The sequence below is a fragment of the Vidua chalybeata genome, chromosome 8 (genome assembly GCF_026979565.1).
Source record: "Vidua chalybeata isolate OUT-0048 chromosome 8, bVidCha1 merged haplotype, whole genome shotgun sequence".
In the NCBI taxonomy this organism is placed as follows: Eukaryota; Metazoa; Chordata; class Aves; order Passeriformes; family Viduidae; genus Vidua; species Vidua chalybeata.
In genome coordinates, this window is record NC_071537.1 from 17,072,564 (window position 1) to 17,095,071 (window position 22,508).

Here is a 22,508-nt window from a genome sequence, read left to right on the forward strand (position 1 = left end):
GATTGCTTTTGCTCATGTTATGAAAAAATAGTTGTCTCAGAGTTCTCTCTGAAGGAGAGCTGAGAAGAAAGAGGTTTATTGTTTTTTTTTTTTTTTTTTTTGATCTGGCATTGGTGTTTTGCACTCCTTCATGGCTTGTCATCCTGTCTGTAGAGGGGTGCTGTTGTGGGTGCGGGAATGCTCCAGGATGGCTAGAAACTAAAGTGCACATCCTTCTTGATGGGCTCTGTTGCCAGTTTGCTGTTGCTATTTAGAATAGAATACTACAAAAGATACTGAAATTTAGTTGGACAGCTGCAGACTTTTGGCATTTCAGCACTTTCTTCCAACCATGTAGACCCTGTGGGCACCTGTGGAGGCCCAAAACCCTACCACTAAAGCAATAGCATGTGAACTTAGGAGGAGCAGAAACAAGCTAGGAGAAACACCCCTCTAAAGTTAGGGTGAGAAAAGCTTCCCCCCGCCCCGGGCCTCTGCAGGCACATGTTAATGTTCTGAGTTTCATTGGTTCTCCCAGTTCCGCCCCATTCAGCCCCTGGTCACCATATGTGTACATCCCCTAGAATCTTCTCCCCTTTCTCAATCCCTATTGGCCCCGGTTTGCTGCAGTGTTCTGCCCCTGTTATCCCATTGGACCTTCTTGGGAGCAAAAAACAGCCTTTGGATCTCCAAAGAAAGACCTGTCCTTTGCCTTTCTTCGTTAGCTTTTTTGCAAGTGTGCTCCAGGCCCCAAAAGCACAGGTTGCTCTCTGGGACTTGTTGAAGTGCTGCTTCAGGCAGCCACCCCTTTTTCCACATGCCCGTTATTTCCCCTGCCCTGCTCTGTGGCACTCACCCAACTGTGCTCTGGTTGTGCTCTCCCCTCCATGTCCAGTTCAGGTAATTTCTTGTGTGTATTTGCTGTCCCTGGCTTTTTTGACTAGCATGGCCACAACCATCTCTTGGGCATCTCAAAGAGTGTCCTTCCTTCCTCTCCAGATGTTTGCTGTTGTGTAATCTACTAACATGAAGGCTGGTCATCAGAGAGATACCCAGAAGCAACAGTTCACAGATTCAACAGACTTTAATAGCTCACAACAATAATACACGTTTTGTAAGCTTTCCAGTGGACTAGCTAAACAGAGTTTATTTTTCATAATTAAACAGCATACAAAGTAGTAAACTGAACAAGCCTTCAACAGAAGTTTCTTCTACAAAAGATACTTTTGAAATACTTAAAAAAGCTTCCAAAATTCTATTTGTGTGTAAACATGCCCTTCAAGTATACAGACAAAATACAACAATATGATTCTCTTATCTTTTTCTAAGCAGAAGGTAATAACTGATTTCAGCATAGAAGTTCTACAGACCATCGCTTAAATACAACATTTATACCAAGTTAGATTACCTATAAATATATATTATATAGCTATCCAAGCATGCGCTCTGTTAGTGAATGAACAAATCAACGATCGTTGTCTGCAGTTTCTATAGTATGAGTGTAAAGTGATGCCATCTGTATTCCATTTGGTCATAATGTCTACCTTCAAAAGAAAAACAAAAAACAAAAAAAGTTTTGAGAGTGTTGAAACCTCCTCGGTTTGGGGTACACAATTTTTTGGTACACAGGATTTTTGTGAGCTTTAGCTTGAGATGGAAAGTTGTAGCTCAGCTAATGCATTGAGATATTCTTCATTGTTGGGATCCAAAGCAATGGCTTTCTCATAGCATTCAATTGCTTCTTGTTTCTTACCATTTAGGTTATGAACGAGTCCAAGTGTACCAATATTGGTGGCATCTCCTAAACCGCTCTCAATTTTCTGTTTCAATAATGTCTCCACAGCTTCACTGCACTTTTTTCTTGAATAGGAATTTGTTTCAATTTTCAGACATTCTATGTAATATTTAATGGCTTTTGATTCTGACTTCATGTGAAACTGCTGAAAATGGGCATAATTGAAGTAGATATCTTGTTTTTCATCACAGTCTACATCATTTCTCTGAAGCACTTTCTGAAATATCTCTTCTGCTTCTTCATACCTCTTGCCTATTGCATATGTGATTGCTAGGTCTCTATAGGCATTAAAAAATACTGGCTTTTTGTCAATCGCTGTTTTAAAATGAAAAATGGCAAGCTGCACAAGATTCGCCATTTCCTCTTGAGGTGAGTGTCTTGTCCTTTTCAATTGAAGTGCCTTGAATTTGTAGCAGAGTCCTAGTTGGTGATGCAGAACGACAGACTTTGGCGTCAGTGCTAGGGCCTTCTTCAAAATCTCCACTGCCTTGTTCACTTCTCCTTTCTTTCTGTAAAAATTAGCAGCATGTCGCAGGAAAACAGGAAAGTCAGGGGTTTTCTGCAGTCCTTCTTCAATGTACCTCTCCCCTTCATTACCTCGACATAATCGCTGAAGTTCTAATGCAAATAATGCTGCTATAGTAGTGTCTTTTGGATTCAGTTCCACTGCCTGCTTCAGGGCGTCGAGGCATGGCCTTACCTCTCCACCATACCTCTGAGCGTCACCTTCCAAGCGATACATTGCTGTTGCATAGCCAGTGTTAAAATCTGGGTTATCAGGCTCACTCTTCATAGCTTTCTCAAAGCAATTCTTTGCCCTCTCAAAGTAATTCCTCCCAAAACGCAGTAATGCCCATCCTTGCTCAGCGTAGATCTCTGGAAGCTGAATCTTCCCATCAGCAGTACTTGAAAGCTTTTTGCAGCTGTTTTCCACTTTGCTTACATAAGTTTGAGCTTCTTCATATCTCTGCATGTGGTAATAGATCCAGGCATAGTTCCCCCAGGTAGTAAGACTTCTCCTGGCAATTTCATCTGGATGACGTTTTTGAATAGCTTCTTCAGCTTTTTTGAGGTTTTCCAGGGCTTCCTCATTTGAATTCTTTAGGTGATTTACATAGGAGAGCATATTATAATCTCTAATCTCATATCCTACCAAAAATTTGATATGATCAAGTATGGTTTCCTCTAGGGCCTCAAGACTTACATGCTTCTTCAGCAAAGCCCATGTAAAATGACATTCTAACTGCAACAGGGAAGTCTTCAAGGAATCCTTGGAAACGGTACTAGAAGAAATCAGAGAAAAAGTTGTTTATACCCCATTTACTTTTTGCTAATCTTGTTTTTAAACCAGGCATGATGTACTTTAAAGGCAGGCAATACCTCACTTGGTGCCAAAGCTGTAGGGAGCCCTAGGTCCAAAGTGCTGAATAGTGATTTTAGTAATTCTTCTTGCCAGTGTATGATGGCACCTCTTACACAGAAACAGATGCTGCTGTGGATGTTAAAATGGAAGGCTGGTCTCTGTAGTAAAGGTGGCACACCCTTGGGCTTCAGGAACATATTTCCTGTGCTGGGAACAATTGCTGAAGCCTACCCAAAAGATGTAATCACGTAAGATTCCCTTAAACTATAAATAATGTGATTTAGTCCGTTTCCTAAACCTTTGTACATGTAATGGTTTGTATTATGAATTTAATTTTGAATTTCCTGCATTTTTAAATCCTTGTACAATCATAGCACTATTCTTATGTAATGGTTATACTGATTATATGGTTAATATATCCAGGAATTGGGTCCCATATCTCACCAGCCTCTCCAGTTGCTGGCACTTGGATGTACAGCCCATGAGGATGCAACCCCATTCCACTTGCTGGTGCAAAGCACACACTCACTCACTAACCCAGTGGCTCCTCAGATGCTGGTTCTGAATGTCTAGTGGCTGATTAGGGAGCTTCTCTCTCTCCCCAGGTGCCTCATCCCTAGACACACACATTCACACACCCTTATTAACCAGACCCTATGACATTCTACTGGTCCTTAATACTCCTGTATCCCTGGTGTGGTTTAAGCCCAGCTGGCAGCCAAGCATGATGCTGCTGCTCACTCATCTCCTCCTGTCCCCCACTAGTGGAACAGGGAGGTGAATCAAAAGTAAAAATTGTAGCTTAAGATCAGAATTTAATAATTTTTAATAACTGAAACAAAATAAAATATAGTGATCGTAAATATTAATAATTATGATAAAAGGAAAAAATACAACTCAAAGAAAAATAAGTGGTGCACAGTACAATCACTCACTACCTGCTGCTTGATGCCAGACTCTGTCCCTGCACCCCAATCAGCCCCCTTCCAAGTGACTCCCTCAGTTTATATACTGGGCATGATGTTCTCTGGTGTGGAATACCCCTTTGGCCAGTTCAGATCACATGCCCCAGGTGTGCCCTCTCCAGCTTTTTTGTGCACCTCCTCACTGGCAAAGTATGAGACACAATAAAGTCCTTGAGTAGGATAAACACAACTACAAACAAATTGTGAGCGTGTTATACACATAATTGGCATAATGAAATCAAAACACTGTACCAACTATTGAGAAGAAATTAACTGTATACCAGATGAAATCAGGACAATCCCTCTCCATCATTCAACAGCTTTTTGTTCCCAAATGGGGCCTGGGAGCCACCAGGGCAGGGTGTTATTTGGGTTTCACCTGCTGCCATTCCTACCTGTGTACCTGTGTGGGTGCACAGACTGGCCTTTGTCACACAATCAAGGGGACATTTTTACAACACAGAGATTACATTTTAGTCCACACTGTGCTTTCCCTTAATTAAAGAAGGATTGACACACAATTCTATTACTGAGGCTTCTCACTCAAATCTTCCTTTCTGAGAAACACTTCCTTGCTGTCCCTCCTGTAACTCCTAATAGGTCTAACAGCCTGTGGCACACAGCATGTGATGCTGCTCAACTGCACAATCTAATCTTTTGGGTAAAAAAAGGACTGAGTGGAAAGACTGCAAAATTATGAGGAAGCAAATCAAAGAGGAATCACAAACACAGGTTTGAGAGACAGATTATACCTCTTTGGCTGCACCTGCTGCAGTCTGATTTCTTCCCCACACTGCATGCACAAAATTTTTCTGACTTTCTGTTCTACTCACAGAGACTGAACCTCATTAGAGAAGCAATAACATGACAACATTCAAGAGCATCCTTATTTTATTTTGATTCTTCTCTAAATATTCTGTAAAATATTTTCTGTTGTTTAGATGCTCAGAGTCCCTCACTGCTTACATTTATGTAAATAATAAGCATTCTTTTCCTGTGGCATTGAGGAAAAAAAACATCTTTCAGCGACTGAATTGCTTTCTTACCTCATGGTTTTTCTGCTCTGCTCACTTGTCTTCAGGCAGCCCCAAAGCCAAAGGAGTGCTGCCCACTGCTGTTATGCCTCCCGTTATATTTGGTCCCGCCCTCATGTGACCTGTGATGAAATCACTGGGAAAATGAAAGTGAAACTTCCCGTTTCTTTGGGTTTGCCAGAATAGTCAGTCTGCAGCTGAGGAATCGAAACTGAGTCACTAAGCTGCTATGCTTCAGTCTGGCTCTGTGCCATGTATTACTTTGTGTTGTGGAGAATGTGGCAACAGCTCCTTATGCTCCCAGCGTTTACTATATTCAAAAGCAGAGACATCCATGATAAAGAGAATATTTCAGGCTAGCGGGGGCTGTCCTGGTTATCATGCACAGGCTAGGGAAGGGTCATTTGCCCCTCGTGCCTCTGCTGATGCATCTTTGCACAATTCTGTGCCATGCTGTAGGCTCCTGTTCTATTGGTGTTATGTCACCCACGTAACACACAGACACACACACACACAGACACACACAAACAACCCTCGTCTCCCCTCTCTGCACCCCTTCATCCTGTGCCACCACAGCACGAGGTCTCTGCTGCTGTACCAGGCCTGTGTTTTTCTGTCCTACGCCATTGTCTAAGAGTACGAGGTATCCCATCTACAGGAAATGTTTGCTGCTGCTCTCTACATAAACCCATGACTATCCTTACACAAATCACATTAGATAGAGGCAGTCAGTTTGAGAAACTGCTGTCACAGGTGTGCCAAGCAAAACAAAGCTGAAGACAGGTCAGCACAAGGTCAAACTGAGCAGACCTGGCAAGCCTTGGTCCCCAGGCCATGCAAAGCCAGTGCAAAGCTTACAGCCTGTGCTGACAAGAGCAATGTCTGCTACAGGCTACACACATGGCAGCAGACCTGGGAATGGCCTGGGGACTGGAGCAACTATGGACGACTCATTGATGCTTAGTTTAAAAAAATTAAAAATGCAGACCTGGCTCTGTAAACTTGACTTTGGGAGTAACAAAGTGAACCAAGAAATAGATTGTAACATAAATAAATGGCACTATATATAGTAAATTCAGATGTAACCTGAAGCTGCAGACCAGGGAAGAAAAAGGTCTACACATAAGTGTCTTACCAAACTTATAAAAATGACTCAACCTAGATCTGGTGAGAGAAAGGAGAAACCACAAGCCTCAGCATGATGGCAAAGATGTAAGTACCTGGTAACTGTTCTTTTCCCTTCTTTTCTTCTTCCCTTCTTTTCTCTCCTTTCACTCTTCTACCCTTTCCCTCCTTAAAAAAAAAAAAAACAAACCAAAAAACAAACAAACAAACAAAAACCCCCAAAAAACCCAAACAAAACAAAACAAAGAGAACCCAACAACAAACCAGTCTTACATATTAGAACTTCTGGTTTCTACAAGAATTTGAAGAGCCTTAGTAACACACAAACACACACACCCTCCCCCCTGCCCCCCTTGTGTCTTATTTAAGTGTCTTTTTGTGTGCTTGTGTGTGTGTGTGGAGGAACTGTTGGAGCTGATGTTTCAGAGCTCAAGATAAAGGTTAGTACAGCTACTACTCTGAGTAGCATTCAAGATTCTAGCAACCAGATATTTGATAGGTGATGAAAAGATGCAGTAGATTGAGAAGGAAAAGGATTAGGGTATCTACACAAATCCATGAATTTTATGGAAAATAAAGGTTGTAGGTAATTACAGAAAAAAAATAAAGTATTTGAAAGGTTACTGCAATGCCAAAACCAAATGTGGAGACAAATTATTTACTATGCTACTAAATATCTATGCGTTTCTTATCTCTGCTTCTGTCCCAGGCATGTTTTCCTTGAAACTAATTTTCAAGTTACATTTCAATTTCCTTCAAATGTACACAGCTTGGTACATGTGGGAAAATGCAGGCATCTTCCTTCTGAAATGCAGAAATTTGCCCTAGTTTCTTTATTTTTTACTAATTTAGTTGCATCTACATGGTATGGTTTGACACAAAAGCCTATTAAATAAAGTACATGCAGGAAAGTGCTTAAACTAGAACAAGTAAGAGAACAGTTATGCAAAGCCTTTCTGCAGCCATCTCTGTAACTTGCTGGGCACTGCACAGGAAAATTCAGAAATCTTTCTACAGCTCTGCTGCTTTCACTTCAGAGCAAGCTGTAGCTGGGCTGACTGCTCTCAGGAAGAGCTGCACTGCATAGCAGCAAATGCAGAACCTCCTTGGAAAACATGTCCGGAAATGGGCTGGGAACAACAAATGCATTCATATTTAATAAAAAGTCTTTGGTTACTAGCGTGATCTGTACACACAGAAGAATAAGAAATGTCTTCAAACATATCTACACATTTTATGAGAGAAAATTCAAATCTGGATATCTCCTTGGAGGTGAAATGGATACATGCTGACAAAGAATTCCCCCTGGAAGCATTAGGTCAGCCAAACAATTGCCTGAAATGCAGTTTCCCTTTTTAAAAATAATGTAAATTAACTATACAGTAGTAAATTACAGGGTCCTGTCGGAACCCAGAATGTCCCTCGGACACTGTTGGATGTTCTGGGCCCAGGTCAGAAACATTTGAGACCCCAGCATGCAGCTGGAAACCCCTGTGGCTTTGAATCTGATCCATGGAACAATTTACCAACCTTGCAGGAAGAACAAGAAATCACAAAAGTTTAGATATTATAGTAGAGGTAGTCACAAAGTGAAGGGAAGGATTTTTGAGTGCTGTACGGGGGGGATTTAGGCCTTGTACAGAGGGGTCTGAGTTTTGTGCATGGGGGTCAGAAGTTCTAAGATGAAGAGATTTGGGCGTGCCCTGTCCTCCTTCTTTCTCCTTCCTAACCTCCATGTTCTTGGTGATGTTGGCACTCACAGGTTTAGAGTAGAAAGTCACTGTTCAATATAGGTGATAGGCATTGGGGAAAAACTATAAACATTTAAGAGTAATGTGTGATATAAAAGATGGCACCAGCCCCCTTGGGAAGAGAGTGAGAGTGTGTGTGTGTGTGTGTGTGCCTTTGTCTGACCTGCTGAATGGACCGCAGCAGTTCAGGAAGAAATCTTTTAGAAAACATACAATTAACTACCTTGAGACCGGACGACTGAAGACTACTGAGTCTTTCTTTGAAGGCACGGGTTGGAGGAGAGACTTTTCCATCTTTCGGGGTCACCCCAATCTGGGGGTGAGCCCTGGAGGGTCCCTTTACCTATCCTATTTTATACTGGTTCCCATTTAGCCTAGGTTAGCATATAATTACTATGTTTGACAGCAGCAATTGTGGCATTTTATAATTTGGGTCTTCCCTTGGCAGGGAAGAGTAACCTGTAATTAATTTGACAAAAATCTCAAGTGAATCACTGGGCAGTAATTCTCCCACCCAAGTTATTTAAAATCAAACAGTTTTAAGAAATAGCATCCAGGAATGCAAAGGATCATATAGTATCTCTGTATCTAGTGACATAGCCACATATCAAAACACGGGGATGCTATGAAAACTTCTATGATTTTTCAATTAAAATCTTAATGCTTTCTAAATGAACAGAAACATTTCTGTTCTTGACACCCTCTTGCTCTAGCACTGCGTATTTAGTATCAGTTTTCTATATTATTCTATGGATATTACTCCACAGTAATGGGCAGAGTTTTATTTTAAAGGATCAAATTTGGTCCAAGTCTTTGCAAGCCCGGTCACGCATCCCCTGACCACAGAGAGGCTTCTCTGGGAGATTACAGCTGTGCAATGCAGTGCCTGCAAATCAGTTACCGCAGAGCATGAAAATGACACAGGACTGCAGGAAGCTGTGATGGTAACACTATATGCAACTGAAGCCTGTTTGTATAAGGTAGGATATGTTTAGACAATGCTCGAGGATGACGGATGGATGATGTGTGTGTAAGAGCAGCAGTGGCTGCTGTAGGGCGCTTTGGAAGCACGGGCGGTGCCGAGGCGCAGGTGTCCGGCACCGGAGGCAGCCGGGGATGCTCGCTCCGGCCACGGGGAGCGCCGGGCGGGCGAGGCGGCACCGCCTCGCTGCTGTTGCCGCTTTGTGCACGGAGCCCGCTGCGGAACACAACGCGGACCGTGGCAGGGCGGCGCTGCGCGGGCTCCGGAGGCTCCGGAGGCGGAGCAGATGCAGAATACGAGGAGGGCAGGGAAGCAAATTGGCGGGCGCGGTTCTGTAGGCTGCAAGGCTTCTAGAAATGGAGCCCGGTGGGCGGGAGGATTCACACAGTATTGCTGCGAAAACGCTGAATCACGCCGGGCCGGGCGTCCAAGGCCGCGCCGCGGCGGCACCGCCGATAGGGCCGCGCCGTGTGGGCCGAGCCCGGCCCGGCAGCGCCGCCCCCGCCGCTCCCTCCGCGCTGCGACCCGCGGGGCACGCCCGGCCCGGCCCGGCCCGGCCCCGCGCCGCTCCCGCCCTTGTCACCGGGGGTGGCACATAAGCCTCGACCGGGCCCCTTCGCAGCCGTTGTAGCGCCGGGTTCTGCTTGGCCGCCGTGTCCCGGCTCCTTCTCGTAGGGCGAGGATGCGGGGCCTGGTGCTCGCTGCTTTCCTGCTGCAGAGCATCGCCGGCTCGGGCGCGTTCGTCGCAGGGAGGAGGAATGTGGACCCCGAAACGAACATGAACATCGTGAGTGTTGCGGCCGCGGGGAGGAGTGCCCGAGCCTCGCGTGCGGCGCGGCCGCGGGCTGCAGCGGGCCAGGGGAGGCTGGGCGGGCTGGGCAGCCGCGCTGAGAGAGCCCCGGCGGCCTCAGGCACCTGCCAGCGGCCAGCCCGCTGCTGCGGCCGCTCACACCCAAGGCTTACACGTCCTCCTTCTCTGCTCCTACTTCCAGGTCCTCTTGGTCCGCTGTTGCCTATATTTGTTCTTTCTCTCACATTTTTTCTGACGCAGACCCGTGGATTTTTGCTAGCGGCTCTTTGCGACGGTCTTTCATAACCGCTATAAAAGCGGATGCTCGTGAAGCACGGTGAAGTTCCGAGCACCATGCTCCTATGTTCTTACCCACGATTGCTTTTCTCCCCATTTGGGATTTACTCTCTTAACTTTGTTCTCCTTCTGCTGCAGTAGCTAACTCCTGAAATATTTCCTGTTCGTAGCCAGTATGAGTTTTGCTCTTTCCTCTGCCCCATCTAAACTGTGCCAGTCTTTCACATGTGTGAGAAGATGCTTCAAGATAGAAATGCTTAAGGTGTATAAGAATAGAAGTGCTTGGATCATGTAAATACAGTTTAAAGGACTGAAAATAATAATTCAGTCTAAGGCTAACAACATTGGAATAGCACTTTGCCTTAAAATCATTTTGGAATGTTAATGTCACTGTGAATAATTAAAGACATATTTAAAAGAAATAGCATGCTTAATTAAATTCTTCTCCTCTTCCTTGCCCGACAGTCTAAGAGAAGAACTTTGACCATGTCTTGCATTTCTTAGATTTTCTCAAGGCATGGTTGGTGTCATAAAACCAATGACATAGCAAGTTCACTGCCCAAGTGGAGCTGCATCAAAATAAAATAACATAAAGGCCAAGACATAAGAGATAACAAATTAAACCTAGTAATGAAATCATAGCATTTAACGGGTGTGAGGTTTTTTTATTATTCTTTTCCTGTTTGCTTTGACAGCAAAGTCACTTAAAAGCTCTGCACTGGGTATGAGGTTTGAGGAGAAAGGTAAGAAATGGCACATCCTTCTCTATATGCTGCAGTGATGCCAGTGACTCTCTTCTGTCTTCACTTGTATGTTATTTGTTTTCTTGAGAGCAGACAGTTTCAATTCTTATCTGACAAATCTGGATCTTGGTGTTTTGCCCTATTACCATAATCTCCTTTTCAACACTTCATCTTCTTTCTCGCTGTAAGCACCATGTGGCTGGGACAGTCCAGGGAATCCTTGCAGATTCCTAGGATTCAGTCTGGCTGGTTCCTGAGTCTGTACTGGGATGTCTTATTAAGAAAATCTGCCTGATAGACAGATGCCATATTACTACCATACCCTTTAATTCCACATTCCAGTCTTTAGAAGAAACCCAGGGTACTTTGCATGTGTTAGTGGACTGAGGAGCCTGGCAGTCTGGTTCCAAGATGGTTTATTTTCTCTCCTCAGAGTGAAATTATTACCTTCAGAGGATACCCTAGTGAGGAATATGAAGTGACAACAGAAGATGGATATATTCTTTCCATTAACAGAATACCTTATGGAAGAAAAGGCCATGAAGGAAGTGAAGGTAAGATTTATGTCTGTTTGGAAAAAGAAAAAATGAAAATGCTGTCTTTGCATTATAAAACTTTTATTCCTGTAATAATCCAGAAGAAGATAAAGGACTACTGTGGTTTAAGATCATGGAGGAGATGCAGGTAAGGAGGTGGGGGACAGAGAGACTAGTGGTAATGTAAGCTCAAAATTACAAGGCAGCAATATGGGCAAAGGCTTTTGTGAGGACTGAATGATAGAATGCTTTAAAAATGAGACAGATGTGAAAAGAGAGACACATACCTTTTGGCTTGCTATCCTCATAAACTGCGTATGGAATTAACAGTGTATGTGCAGTGGCTGAATTTGTTATCAGTCTTGCCACCATCCCTTATAGATGTTCCTACAGACATTCATATAACAGCAGCCCACTTGCACAGAAGTTACATGTTCTAAGGATTGCCTCAGAATACTTTGGACTGGAAAAATCCTAGGATTACAGGTAAAAACATGAAGCTCCCAAAAGAAATTTATGATTGTCCTATAGCCTTGGGTGTGAACGAGACCTGTGGAAAAACCCTCTCCCCTGTCAAAGGCCAACAGCCTTCCTGAGCTTATCTGTTGGTTTTGTATGAGTTAGGATGTTTGCACTGTTTGTTGTCTTTCACAAGGAGTGTGTAAAGATCAGTACATGGACAAGCCCCATCAAAACTGGCAGGTGTCTTTGTATTTAATTTCAGAGAAAGCCACAGGAAAAAGGCTGTCTTTGTACCCGCTGATTTTGTTGAATCCTTCATTGATGACATAAGTAAACAGAAGTTTCCTGACTTCTGGGAATTTTCCACATACCCCCTTGACACGCCCTCGACCCCAAGTTCATGTTTTGCAGAGTGCTTTAATTTGAGAAAACAAGGATTACTGACCACATTTGTGGAAGTATGAGCTTCTGGGAGAATGAAGATTTCAAAGTTCATGTTGATCTTAAGTTTTTATAGACTTGGTATCTTTTCTCAGACAGATACCAATGATGTGTTTCTGCTGACTTAGCGTATATACGCCACATTTTTCTTTTGCAATACCTGCATAATGTGAATAGAATTCCTTGGAATTATGTACCACGTGATGTTTTGGAACAAACCCCACCATTCTTCAGGAAAAAAAAAAAAAAGAGAAATGTACAGAGAACCTAAAAGCAAAACATCAAGGATTTTTTGTTTTACTAGTAAAAACCCTAAAACAACTGCATAGCATGGGTAGGAAGGGTGTAGAAGTAAATCTGTCTTCAGCTTCTTGGGTCTGTAGCAAAGAGAACAAAATGTTCTATGCAGAGAGGCTAGTTTGAGGACCCACCTTTTTAATTTCCCCTCTGCAGTTTTAGGATCATAGGTGATAGAAAGTCATTATCCAAGTCAGTTTGTCATATGATTGTGCAGTTCACATGGAGATCTGGTGACTACTTGGTAAAGTGAAAAAGGAACTGGCAGATATTGGAGGTTAGTATGAGAACAGAATTAAAGCATGAAGGCAGTTAAACGGTTTTCCCCTTCCAATGTTATCAGACAAGCAATAGCAGTTTGAAAGAGCCTGTTCTTCAAAACTTTAGAAGTTGGTTGATCTGAGTTTAGTAAAAGAGAAGAAGATGTCAATGGGAAGTGGAATATTATTGAAAACAAATTCAATGTAAGGCTTGACAATCCTGTTTATAAGACAATAAATTATTAGTGCAGCAGAGTAAACAGTTATGTTGAACTGTACTGTCACCAGTGCCAGTTGGGCACACTTGCTCTGCTTGCCTGGACAGTATGCCATGTGGGTTTTTTAACAAAGTGGGAAAAGAAGGCACTCAAAAATTCCTTGCCACAATCCAAAAAAGGGGAGTATTGTTAATTTGGAATATGAAACTTGCAGCAAACATTTATGGACATGACCTCTGATGGACAGTATAGGTGACTGGAAGTTATGATTTATCTGTTTCTGCTGAAAGATCCAAGTCTAAGTTACCAATGGAGGAAGTACTGTGTGAGTCTGTATCATGGCAGAGTAATGTGTCAGAGAGTAATGTGTCCTGAGTAATCTCTGGCATTGAGCTGGTTGTCATGTTACCTGTTTTCAGTTTTCAGAGCAGAATTAAAAGCCAAAACACCTGTGCTACTGTGAGAACCAGAGATAGGTCTTTGTGGTTTTTGAAGGCCTTTTTTCTCCTAAGGGATTAGATGTTAATTGATTTTCTTTGTGTAGAAGCAGGAACCTTCAGTTTTTAAATCTGTATTCCACATAAAGATGCCATTTCCCTTTTCAGGATGGGGAAGTCAAGAGAGTCTTCCTAAATTCTCCCTGGATCTTAACTGTGGTTCTTACAACTAGTTAATTAAAGGGAGAAAGTCCTCTGAAACACAAATTCCTTTACTGGCTACTGAACTGCTCTTCAGGTTGTGCCAGAGCTTTGGTGGTGGAAGGGTGTTGCACAGAGATAATATCAGTACCAGTTGCAGAGATTTCCACAGCTCAGCACAGTAGTTGGGCACTGCTTTGACTGGAAAACAAAGAGCTCAGTAGCACATATGTGGGAATGCCTTCCCCACGTGTGGGAGCAGGGAAAAGTTCTTAAGTATTAAAACTGCCACTGTGTTTGGGCCACTTTTCTGAGTCTGTGAGCTTGAAACAGTTGTAAGGGCTACCTGTATTATTCTTATGGCTTCTGTTTTTCTCATTTTTATATATTAAACACTTGTCTGTTTTGAGGTTCAAGTTATGAAACTAAGAAGTTGCTAGTTTAAAACTCTTAATGAGAAAAAGTAGCTTTTGGTGAAAAAGCATGTGATTTCATGGCACTGTGACCATTGTACAAATTGCTGTTCTTAGTAGATAAAGTCAAGTAGATTAAATACTCAAGTGCAAACCTAAAAGAGACTTTCAATAGCTCACTTGAATTATTCTTAGGTATGCAATGCTTAACGAACAGGAATCTCTCATAAGCACTTCCTTTTTCAGGTCCAAGACCTGCAGTGTTTCTGCAGCATGGTTTGCTTGCAGATGCCAGCAACTGGATCACAAACTTGGATTACAACAGCCTTGGCTTTATGCTGGCAGATGCTGGCTATGATGTATGGCTGGGAAACAGCAGAGGGAACACCTGGTCCAGGAAACACACACACTTCACAGTGAAGCAGGAAGAATTCTGGGTTTTCAGGTATCCTTGTCTTGCTATCCAGTCACATTGTGAGCTGGCAGGATATTTTTTTCTGGTTACATGTGTTGTCACACATGCAGGGACAGTGGAGTTTTGAGGTTGGTTTGGTGTGCTGAAACTCGTAGGTGGTCAGTAGAAAACTGAAAACTCGATCATCACAGTTCTGTTTCATCCAAAAGAAGCTTTTCTTTATGTCCACAGAATGGATCTGTGCAGGAAAGCTCTGTGCAGCTGTTCCTCACTGCTTTCTTACACAACTGACTTTCTGTCTTTGCTTTGTAGCTTTGATGAAATGGCTAAGTATGACATTCCAGCCTCAGTGGACTTTATTTTGAAGAAAACTGGCCAGGAACAAGTATTTTACATTGGCCATTCACAGGGCACCACAATGGGTATGTGGAGAGATGCATTTATTAGGATATATTGTGTTTGAAATAGTATCAAGTTCCACATAGGTGTTTTAGTGATTAAAAACTAGGGCCCTTAAAAACTACTCCTTTTGGTTTTTAGTGGCTTTCTGGAATATTAGTCAGCGTGAAAATGAAAAGGCATCATCTTTCAGTGTTTATTTAAAAGTAGAAAGGTGTTAGACTGATAAATTGAAGTCACAGGTAGCTGGCAGTACAGATTCTATTAAAAAATTTGATGAATTAATGCATAATAAAATTAGACTCATCAGACACAGAGAATAAAGATTCCCATTTCCAGAATATTTTGCATGTAAGGCCTACCTCATGTGCTTTAGACCTTCTTGTAGAAAGAGATAGGCATGTTGGGTTAGTAAGCATCAGATTGCTTTCTGGAAGAAAGCAAGTCCTCTGAATTACTATGTTTAATTCAGGCTTTGTATTAACTAGGTTAATTTACATTATTTAATCTAATCCTAGATACTGCAATATAGTTAAACTATTAATCTAAAAATACTTTTGCACACTTTCTCATAGATTTTTGTAGAATTTCTACCGGATAAAATTCTTCTCTAACTTGTGTCACTGAGGTTTGTTAATTGTTCTTATATTATTCACAGCTTTTGTTGCTTTTTCAACTTTGCCACAGCTGGCTAAGAAAATCAAAATGTTCTTTGCCTTGGCACCAGTAGCTACGGTCAAGTTTGCCACTAGCCCTCTGGTAAAATTGGGATTGTTTCCTGACATGCTGCTCAAGGTTTGTATTTGAGTGTAAATGTTTCAAGCCAAATGAGGTATGCCCCTTTCTATCTGAAAATAGCATAGGAAAGAATGTTAATAGCTGTGGATTAGAGAGTAACATATAAGGATTCTGGGTCAGTTTTTCCATAATGATGCTATTGAAGTCGACAGTGTCTTCTGTAGCTTTATTACTGTCTAGTGAGACAATTTGCATCAGTTTAAAGTAGTATTTTACAATTACAGCTTATTAGGTGGAATAAAATTGTTTTTCCATTTACAGGTTTCTAGAATTTAAGCTAGGAAAATAATATGATTAACTAGTCACTATTTTTTAGAAGAGTTGTATAATATCTTTATACAGAATACAGTCCATGAATTGTCCATGAACTTTAACAGATCTGTTTCACAATCAACCATTTAGTATTGGAAGAGGATCCTTTAGAGGGTGATTAAGAGCAACAGCTTTATTTAGATGCTGTGAATCATCCTCTGGAGGAGTTACCTCTTCCCCATTAACATCAAGGGGAATGAGGCAGGCTGCAGTGAGTGCCTGAAGTCAGGCATTGTGAACACCCTGCTGTGTGTCATTTTTAACTATCACTTTTCTGTCCACCACCCATGGAGATTCCCACACAGAGTTGTTTGTTCTGTTACATAAACCTCCTCCTGATCTAGCTTGTACTGATTTAAAGTCTGTCTGTAGTAGTAGTTCCTTGCTCTAAAGGCAGTTAACATCAAAGCAACACTAATCATTGCGATCTCCTATTCCTTGCATGATGGTCTTTATCTAATGAGACTAGCAGCTGATCAGTGCCTTGTGCAGATGTTCATGTTGTGCTGAGGAACTTCATTCTCACGGTGACTTGCAAAAAACTGCAGTGCAGGGAGAACCTGACAGTGACAAACCCATGGGTCAGTCATATCTTTAAAGAACTGTGTCACTTTTAAGGAAGTTTTTAGTGGGACACTTTAAAATCCTTGAACAATTTAAAAATACCCATCAACAGGAAGAGGTCACCACATCTTGTGCAACTTGTTGTTCTCTCATGGTTTGAAGAGAGGAAGTTGCAAGTACAAAGCCATTTAAAATTAGCAGGCAGAGCTTAACATACTTTAGCCTTAAACAATCTGATGACAAAAAGATGTACAGTAGAACTATAAATTATTGAATTTAAAATTTATTTGAATTTGAGGTTAGGTTTAAAATTCTTGCAAGATTTTCCTAGCTCCCATGTACTCTTTGTGGGGTTAATGTACTGCACCATTTGTAGCAGAAGCACTAACCATGACAATGCTGATAAGGAGATCAATGATTTTCATATGACACACTGTCACCAGTGCAAATGCAAATAATTACCTCAAGAGTGTTGTAGTATAAAAACTGAAAATAGGTCATTCTGTGCAATTACATGCTTATGTTTTTGTTGTTTTGTAGGACATGTTTGGAAAGAAACAATTCCTTCCTCAGAATTTCTTGCTGAAGTGGCTTGCTACCCATGTTTGCACACACAGAATACTTGATGACCTTTGTGGCAACCTATTCTTTCTTCTATGCGGTTTTAATGAGAGAAACTTGAATATGGTGTGTTCTAGTGACTTTCTTTAATAGTTAAGTTATTGTGAACTCTAACACAGTATTGACTGAATATATAAAAAATGCTTAAGGGATACCATTATTAGGTTTAAAATTCAGCTTGAGAGTTCTGTTTGTTCAATGCAATTAATCCCCAAAATATTTTAACTTCTTATCTCATCTGTATGTCTGACTTAGTTAACTTTTGTTTATGACAGTTTTAAGTGGAATGGAATAGTTTGTTAGTTGTTCAGGAAGCAACAATGGGTAGAGCTGATGCCCTGTGAGGAGGAGTTAACCATGTTAATGATCTTGTTGCAGAGCCGAGTGGATGTGTATTCAACACACTGTCCTGCGGGAACATCTGTACAAAACATGATCCACTGGAGCCAGGTAGGGTTTCCAGAATCTAAAGTGCCCATGACTCTGGTTTGTTTGTAGAATATTGATGTGTCTGATATTTAAGTGAAATAAAATGCCAAAATATATGTGCAGCGTAGCTCAAGTGAAATTTGGAACTGCCAAAAGTTAGAATGGCAGCTGTTCACTGCAGCTGCTTTCGTGATAAGGATTTATGGTGGTTCACCCCTCTTCGCTATTTCTTTGAAAATATTGTAACTGGAAGTACCTCAGCCAAGAAAAAGATACAGCAGAATAACTTCCCTCAGAGAGATGCTGTAAGGAGTATTTGTTTCCCTTTTATCAAACCCTGTTTTGATTACAGGTTGTATTTTTAGCCTGTGAAAAGCAGCAGATTTTCTGTTCTATTCTGTTTGGCTTCATTTTATATTTTGTTAGTGTATTTTGATGTTTGTCTCAATGCAGTTTCATGCCTGTGATGCTGTTGTGCCTGAAGCTTGGTCAGCAGGCTGACAAGTAAGACATTTCCTGTGGAATCAGTGGTCAGTGCTACTTGTGATCTCGTAGCTGGATTTGGTCACGTAATCAGAGGCAATGTGTTCTACTGTACACAGCTGTTCAAGGGTTGGCTCCGAAAGAAATGTGTGAAGATTTTTTTTTCCCAGATCCCTGTTATATAAACTTCTGTTTCTGAAAAAACAGTAGATGGTAAATTATGCAGAATAGGCTTGCTAAGAAAGCTCCCTGCTTTATTCATACAAATTTAGATATCAAGGTAAATATTTCAGAAGGAAAGCCACATCCTGGCTTTGGATACATTAAGCTGTTTTCCATAATCTTTTTACCATTGCTATGAGAGAGTCTGAAATCTTAAGGGACAAATGGTATTGAATGTTAATGTTTTCCATTCCTGTGACACTGGGCAAAGCAGTCATACTTGTCCTTGTTAATATTTGGCATTCTACTGTTTCTTGTGTAGGTTGCCAGTTCTCCAGATGACTACACTTTTTTTCTTCTGGTAGTAGTGTTGCATTCTTTGTATGTGTATTTTTTATTTCTAGGCTGTGAGGACTGGCGAACTCAAAGCTTATGACTGGGGAAGCAAAGCTGCAAATATGGCTCACTATAACCAGGTAGACATCTTTTACATCTATAATTCTAGAGTCACAGAAAATAGTCCTTGGGCACTTCTCTGGGTGCTGTATTTATGCTGCATGCTAAAGAGTTGTTGGTGTTATCCAATAACCAGCTGGGACTGTAGAGCTCAGAGGTGTGTCAGTGTGGGGCTCACGTTTGGATATGAAGCTGTAGTGGCAAACACTTTCTTGAGAGAATTCTAGATCATGAGATCCCCCTGCACTTCTCATCATAAGGCACATGTCTATTGTTTATCTTTAGTCTGTTTAGTCTCCATGCATTTTTGTTTCTAAATTGTTGTGTACAATGCCAAAAATATTTTGCCCCTTGTCTCTTAGTGACTGCAAAATACTGCAGTATCATACTTTCAGAGTAGCAGTCACTTCTGGCCTTAGATTAGTGTTGAAATACCTTGAATGGGATGCATTCTCTGAGGTCCTGCTACTCTGCTGTCTTTGTAAACTCCTCAAACCACATCTTTACTGCTTCATGTGCTATAATATTGCAGGACTCTTGCAGTTAACATTTTTGGTTGAGCCAGGACTCCATCTCTAGCTCTCCAAGAGAGAGAATGAATATCTGACACATTCTTACAGTTGCTAGTATGTTACATTGGCCATGTAGGATCGTACCAAAGATTTTCTTTTTTCTAATGCTTTGTTTTCACTTTCCCTCTCCTCAGTCTACTCCCCCTTTCTACAAAATAAAAGAGATGACTGTACCAACTGCAGTGTGGACTGGTGGACAGGACTGGCTGGCAGACCCAAAGGATGTTGCTATGCTGCTCACTCAGATCACCAGTTTGGTTTACCACAAAAACATTCCAGAGTGGGAACATTTGGATTTTATCTGGGGCCTTGATGCACCTTACCGCATGTATAATGAAATAATTAACATGATTAGGAAGTTATCTCTAAACTGACATGGGTCTTGGTTCACCAGGAATTTGTCCATTTTTGGAAAATACACTTTTCTGGCAAAAATGCTACATTTCTTAGGCTGATGCATTTTTAAAATGCCAGCAATGACTACTAAATTGGATTAATATTTAGTTGTTTTTTCTCAGTATTTTCTCTCTCTTCACAGTATTTTGCTTATTTTGCACAAAGTGGCATGGTACTCAAAACACAGCAGTAGGATCTAGCACAAATACAGTATGTCATGTGCACATAAATTTAGTCACCTGTCTGAAAGACAAATAAGACAAGTTATTCCATTCAGCACCTCAGGTGCTTGACACTTACAGCAAGTGTTTCACTGTGCATAAACCGCAGCCATTTCTCAGTATGTGGCCATTTCTAAGTACTGTTGAGAAGTACTTCTTGTACTGCAGTGACCTATTTGGTGCTGGCACTTTACAAAGCACTTAGTGACTTCTTGCTGTGGTATTATTTTAGCCAGTCACATAAAATCAGATTACTTCTCTTTTCAATATTGCCCAGAAGAACTGTGGTGAAGCCAGAGAAACCACTGTCAGTTAAAATCTCCAATTTTGGGACTGATTCATTGCTGCATTTTCTTGCTTTGATGGTATCCCTGAAACCTTTAGTGTTTCACATACCAGCTGTGGATAGAGGTCGCAATTCGCCCTGGCAGATTCCTGGAAGAACAGTGATGTTCAAACAAAACCATTTTCAGTTAACTTTGTCAATAGGTTGTGGCTCTCAAGGAGAGTGATGTAACATGCTTGTGTTTTGCACTGACCACTAACTAGAAATCAAGCTCCCCCAGTCTGTTGCTGGTGAGAGAAGAGCATTAATTCTACAGCTTGAGCAATTTAATTTCTGTGGACTTTTCCCCTTAATTCTCTGCTGTATTGAAGATCTGTTTACTTCTTAACCACTTACAGGGTGCTCCCACCATTGTTTTCAGGATCTAAATAACAGCCTGGAGAAGCCTGACAGTATTACAGCAGCTCGATTTGTCTGCTTCAAACTGGGGCTAAGACCCCATTTAATGGGGAAGAGAATTCACATCTGCCTCGGGGGGCTGACTTTGGAGCTCTTTCCACTGACTGTGCAGAGGACTTTGGTTTCTCTGAGATGCATCAAAGTTCTGTGCCAAATGAACAATCTCCAGAGTCAGTTGCCTCAGTCCAGTTGATAATTTCTGTGCCATAGTTTGATTCAACTCGGATTTCTTCAGTAATCCCAACAGGATAAAGAGCCTTTCTACACGTCATAGGAAATAATGCATTTTAAATTGAGGCAAACTTATTTTGTAAAAAAAAAAAATTAAAAATAAATAAAAAAAATGCAGAAATAGACACAGGTCGTAAATTAGGACTTGTTTGTTTGGGTATTTTTTTTTTAATTCCTAATTCAGACTCAGGGAATTCTCAGGTGGTGTTTAGGGACAAAGTGGTTCATTGGTTTATGAGACTTTGGGCTTTTGTAAAGCACAGCCAGATGTGCTTTAGGAAACCTTCTGTAGGAATCCAGGGTGGCTAATTTAACAGTTGTGAGGGTATGTGGTATGGCAAGAGCCATGTGCATCATGTTTATTAATCTTGAGCTATTTCAATAAACATGAGACTGGCTTGGAGTTTGGAGTAATGTGGTGTTTCTCTTCCTGTTTCATAAATGCATGGGAATGTTTGGGACAGAATTCAGGAAGCCAAGTCTATTTTTCACAACTATTAATCCATAGAACAAGTACAGAAAAAAAGTAAAATAGCTAAGTGAACTTCCATTTTACTTTTTCCCTGCAAAAAAGCTTTTCCCAAGATTAAAAGGCCATTCTTTCTTAGGTGTACTTCTCTGAGATTTTTAAGTAAGGTAATAATTGTAAATAATTACTCACAAGACGGAGTAATTTTCTAAGCCTTCAGGTGAGGCTTCTTTTAAACCACTGACGTGGTGGAAAGCTTCTTGTATCATATTCTTAAACCTTGGGTAATTGGATTGCTTAACAGACTCTGGTAATCTCATAAATGGCATTTAATCACATAGTAAGGCAGGGAGCTAATCTTTGCCACAGTACACATGAACCAGCTCTTGACCTTTGTCACCTTCAGTAAGAAATGTGCTCAGGCTGTACCTTTCTGTGTACTGAATTCTGAATACTGTAGCTGTGCAGTAGAGTGTATTAAATCTTATGTATTGCCACCTTTGTCTGCTGATGAACACTGTGTGCCTGGAAATAAAGCCAGAGTACTGGAAGCTTTACACAAAAGCCATTATGGAGCTTCTCTGCTTCACTGGAATAAGGATAGTTATGGAAATTGTGAGCTACTTTAGTTCTCCCTGACTCACTGGAGTTGTAGGCCCTCTGTGACACAAACTTGAAGAGGTGTCAATGGAAATAATTGTGTAAAATAAGACACCTTGAACATAGAGGACATGAGTGAGAAACTTGGTCTATGTAGAATCACCTGTGAGGACATTTTTCTAAGCAGATTTTAAATACTGAGTGCCTGTTCTATGGACCTCTGTGTTACAGGTATGTATGTATGTATGTGCTGTTGAAGGTTGGCTGAACACGAGCTTTGGACAGTATAAAAGTGCACTGGCTTAACAGAGGGCATGGGACACTTTCTGCTGGCTTGGTCTCAGCATTTAGTGACTGCTGGAAAGGCAGAAGAAAGTAATCCTTGTTCAGCTGATGGATCATCAGACTCACAGACCTGTGTGCAGCTGAAGACAATGCATGGTCCAGAGGAATGTGTGTTCTTCATCCTGAAATTCTCAGCATCCCTGTGGCGTCAGGGTTCAAGCTGCTTACCGGGGATGCGAGGAGGAGAGTTTTATCTCGCTT

At 41.4% G+C, this 22,508-nt stretch overlaps 2 protein-coding genes across 2 annotated transcripts; one reads left to right on the forward strand and one right to left on the reverse strand.

The window, feature by feature from the left end:
* Positions 1–1,044: 1,044 nt before the first annotated feature.
* On the reverse strand, positions 1,045–5,216 carry LOC128791439 (interferon-induced protein with tetratricopeptide repeats 5-like). The gene is made up of 2 exons (XM_053949104.1): positions 5,149–5,216; positions 1,045–3,057 (listed from the first exon to the last, which is right to left on the reverse strand). The coding sequence occupies exons 1-2, from the start codon at positions 5,151–5,153 to the stop codon at positions 1,623–1,625; spliced, it is 1,440 nt and encodes a 479-aa protein (XP_053805079.1). The 5' UTR covers positions 5,154–5,216; the 3' UTR covers positions 1,045–1,622.
* Positions 5,217–9,506: 4,290 nt separating this feature from the next.
* On the forward strand, positions 9,507–21,296 carry LIPA (lipase A, lysosomal acid type). The gene is made up of 9 exons (XM_053949146.1): positions 9,507–9,781; positions 11,258–11,378; positions 14,336–14,534; positions 14,817–14,926; positions 15,562–15,698; positions 17,118–17,264; positions 17,577–17,648; positions 18,677–18,748; positions 19,435–21,296. Exons 1-9 carry the CDS (start codon positions 9,677–9,679, stop codon positions 19,672–19,674), a joined length of 1,203 nt encoding a protein of 400 aa, XP_053805121.1. The 5' UTR covers positions 9,507–9,676; the 3' UTR covers positions 19,675–21,296.
* The last annotated feature ends 1,212 nt before the right edge of the window (positions 21,297–22,508 follow it).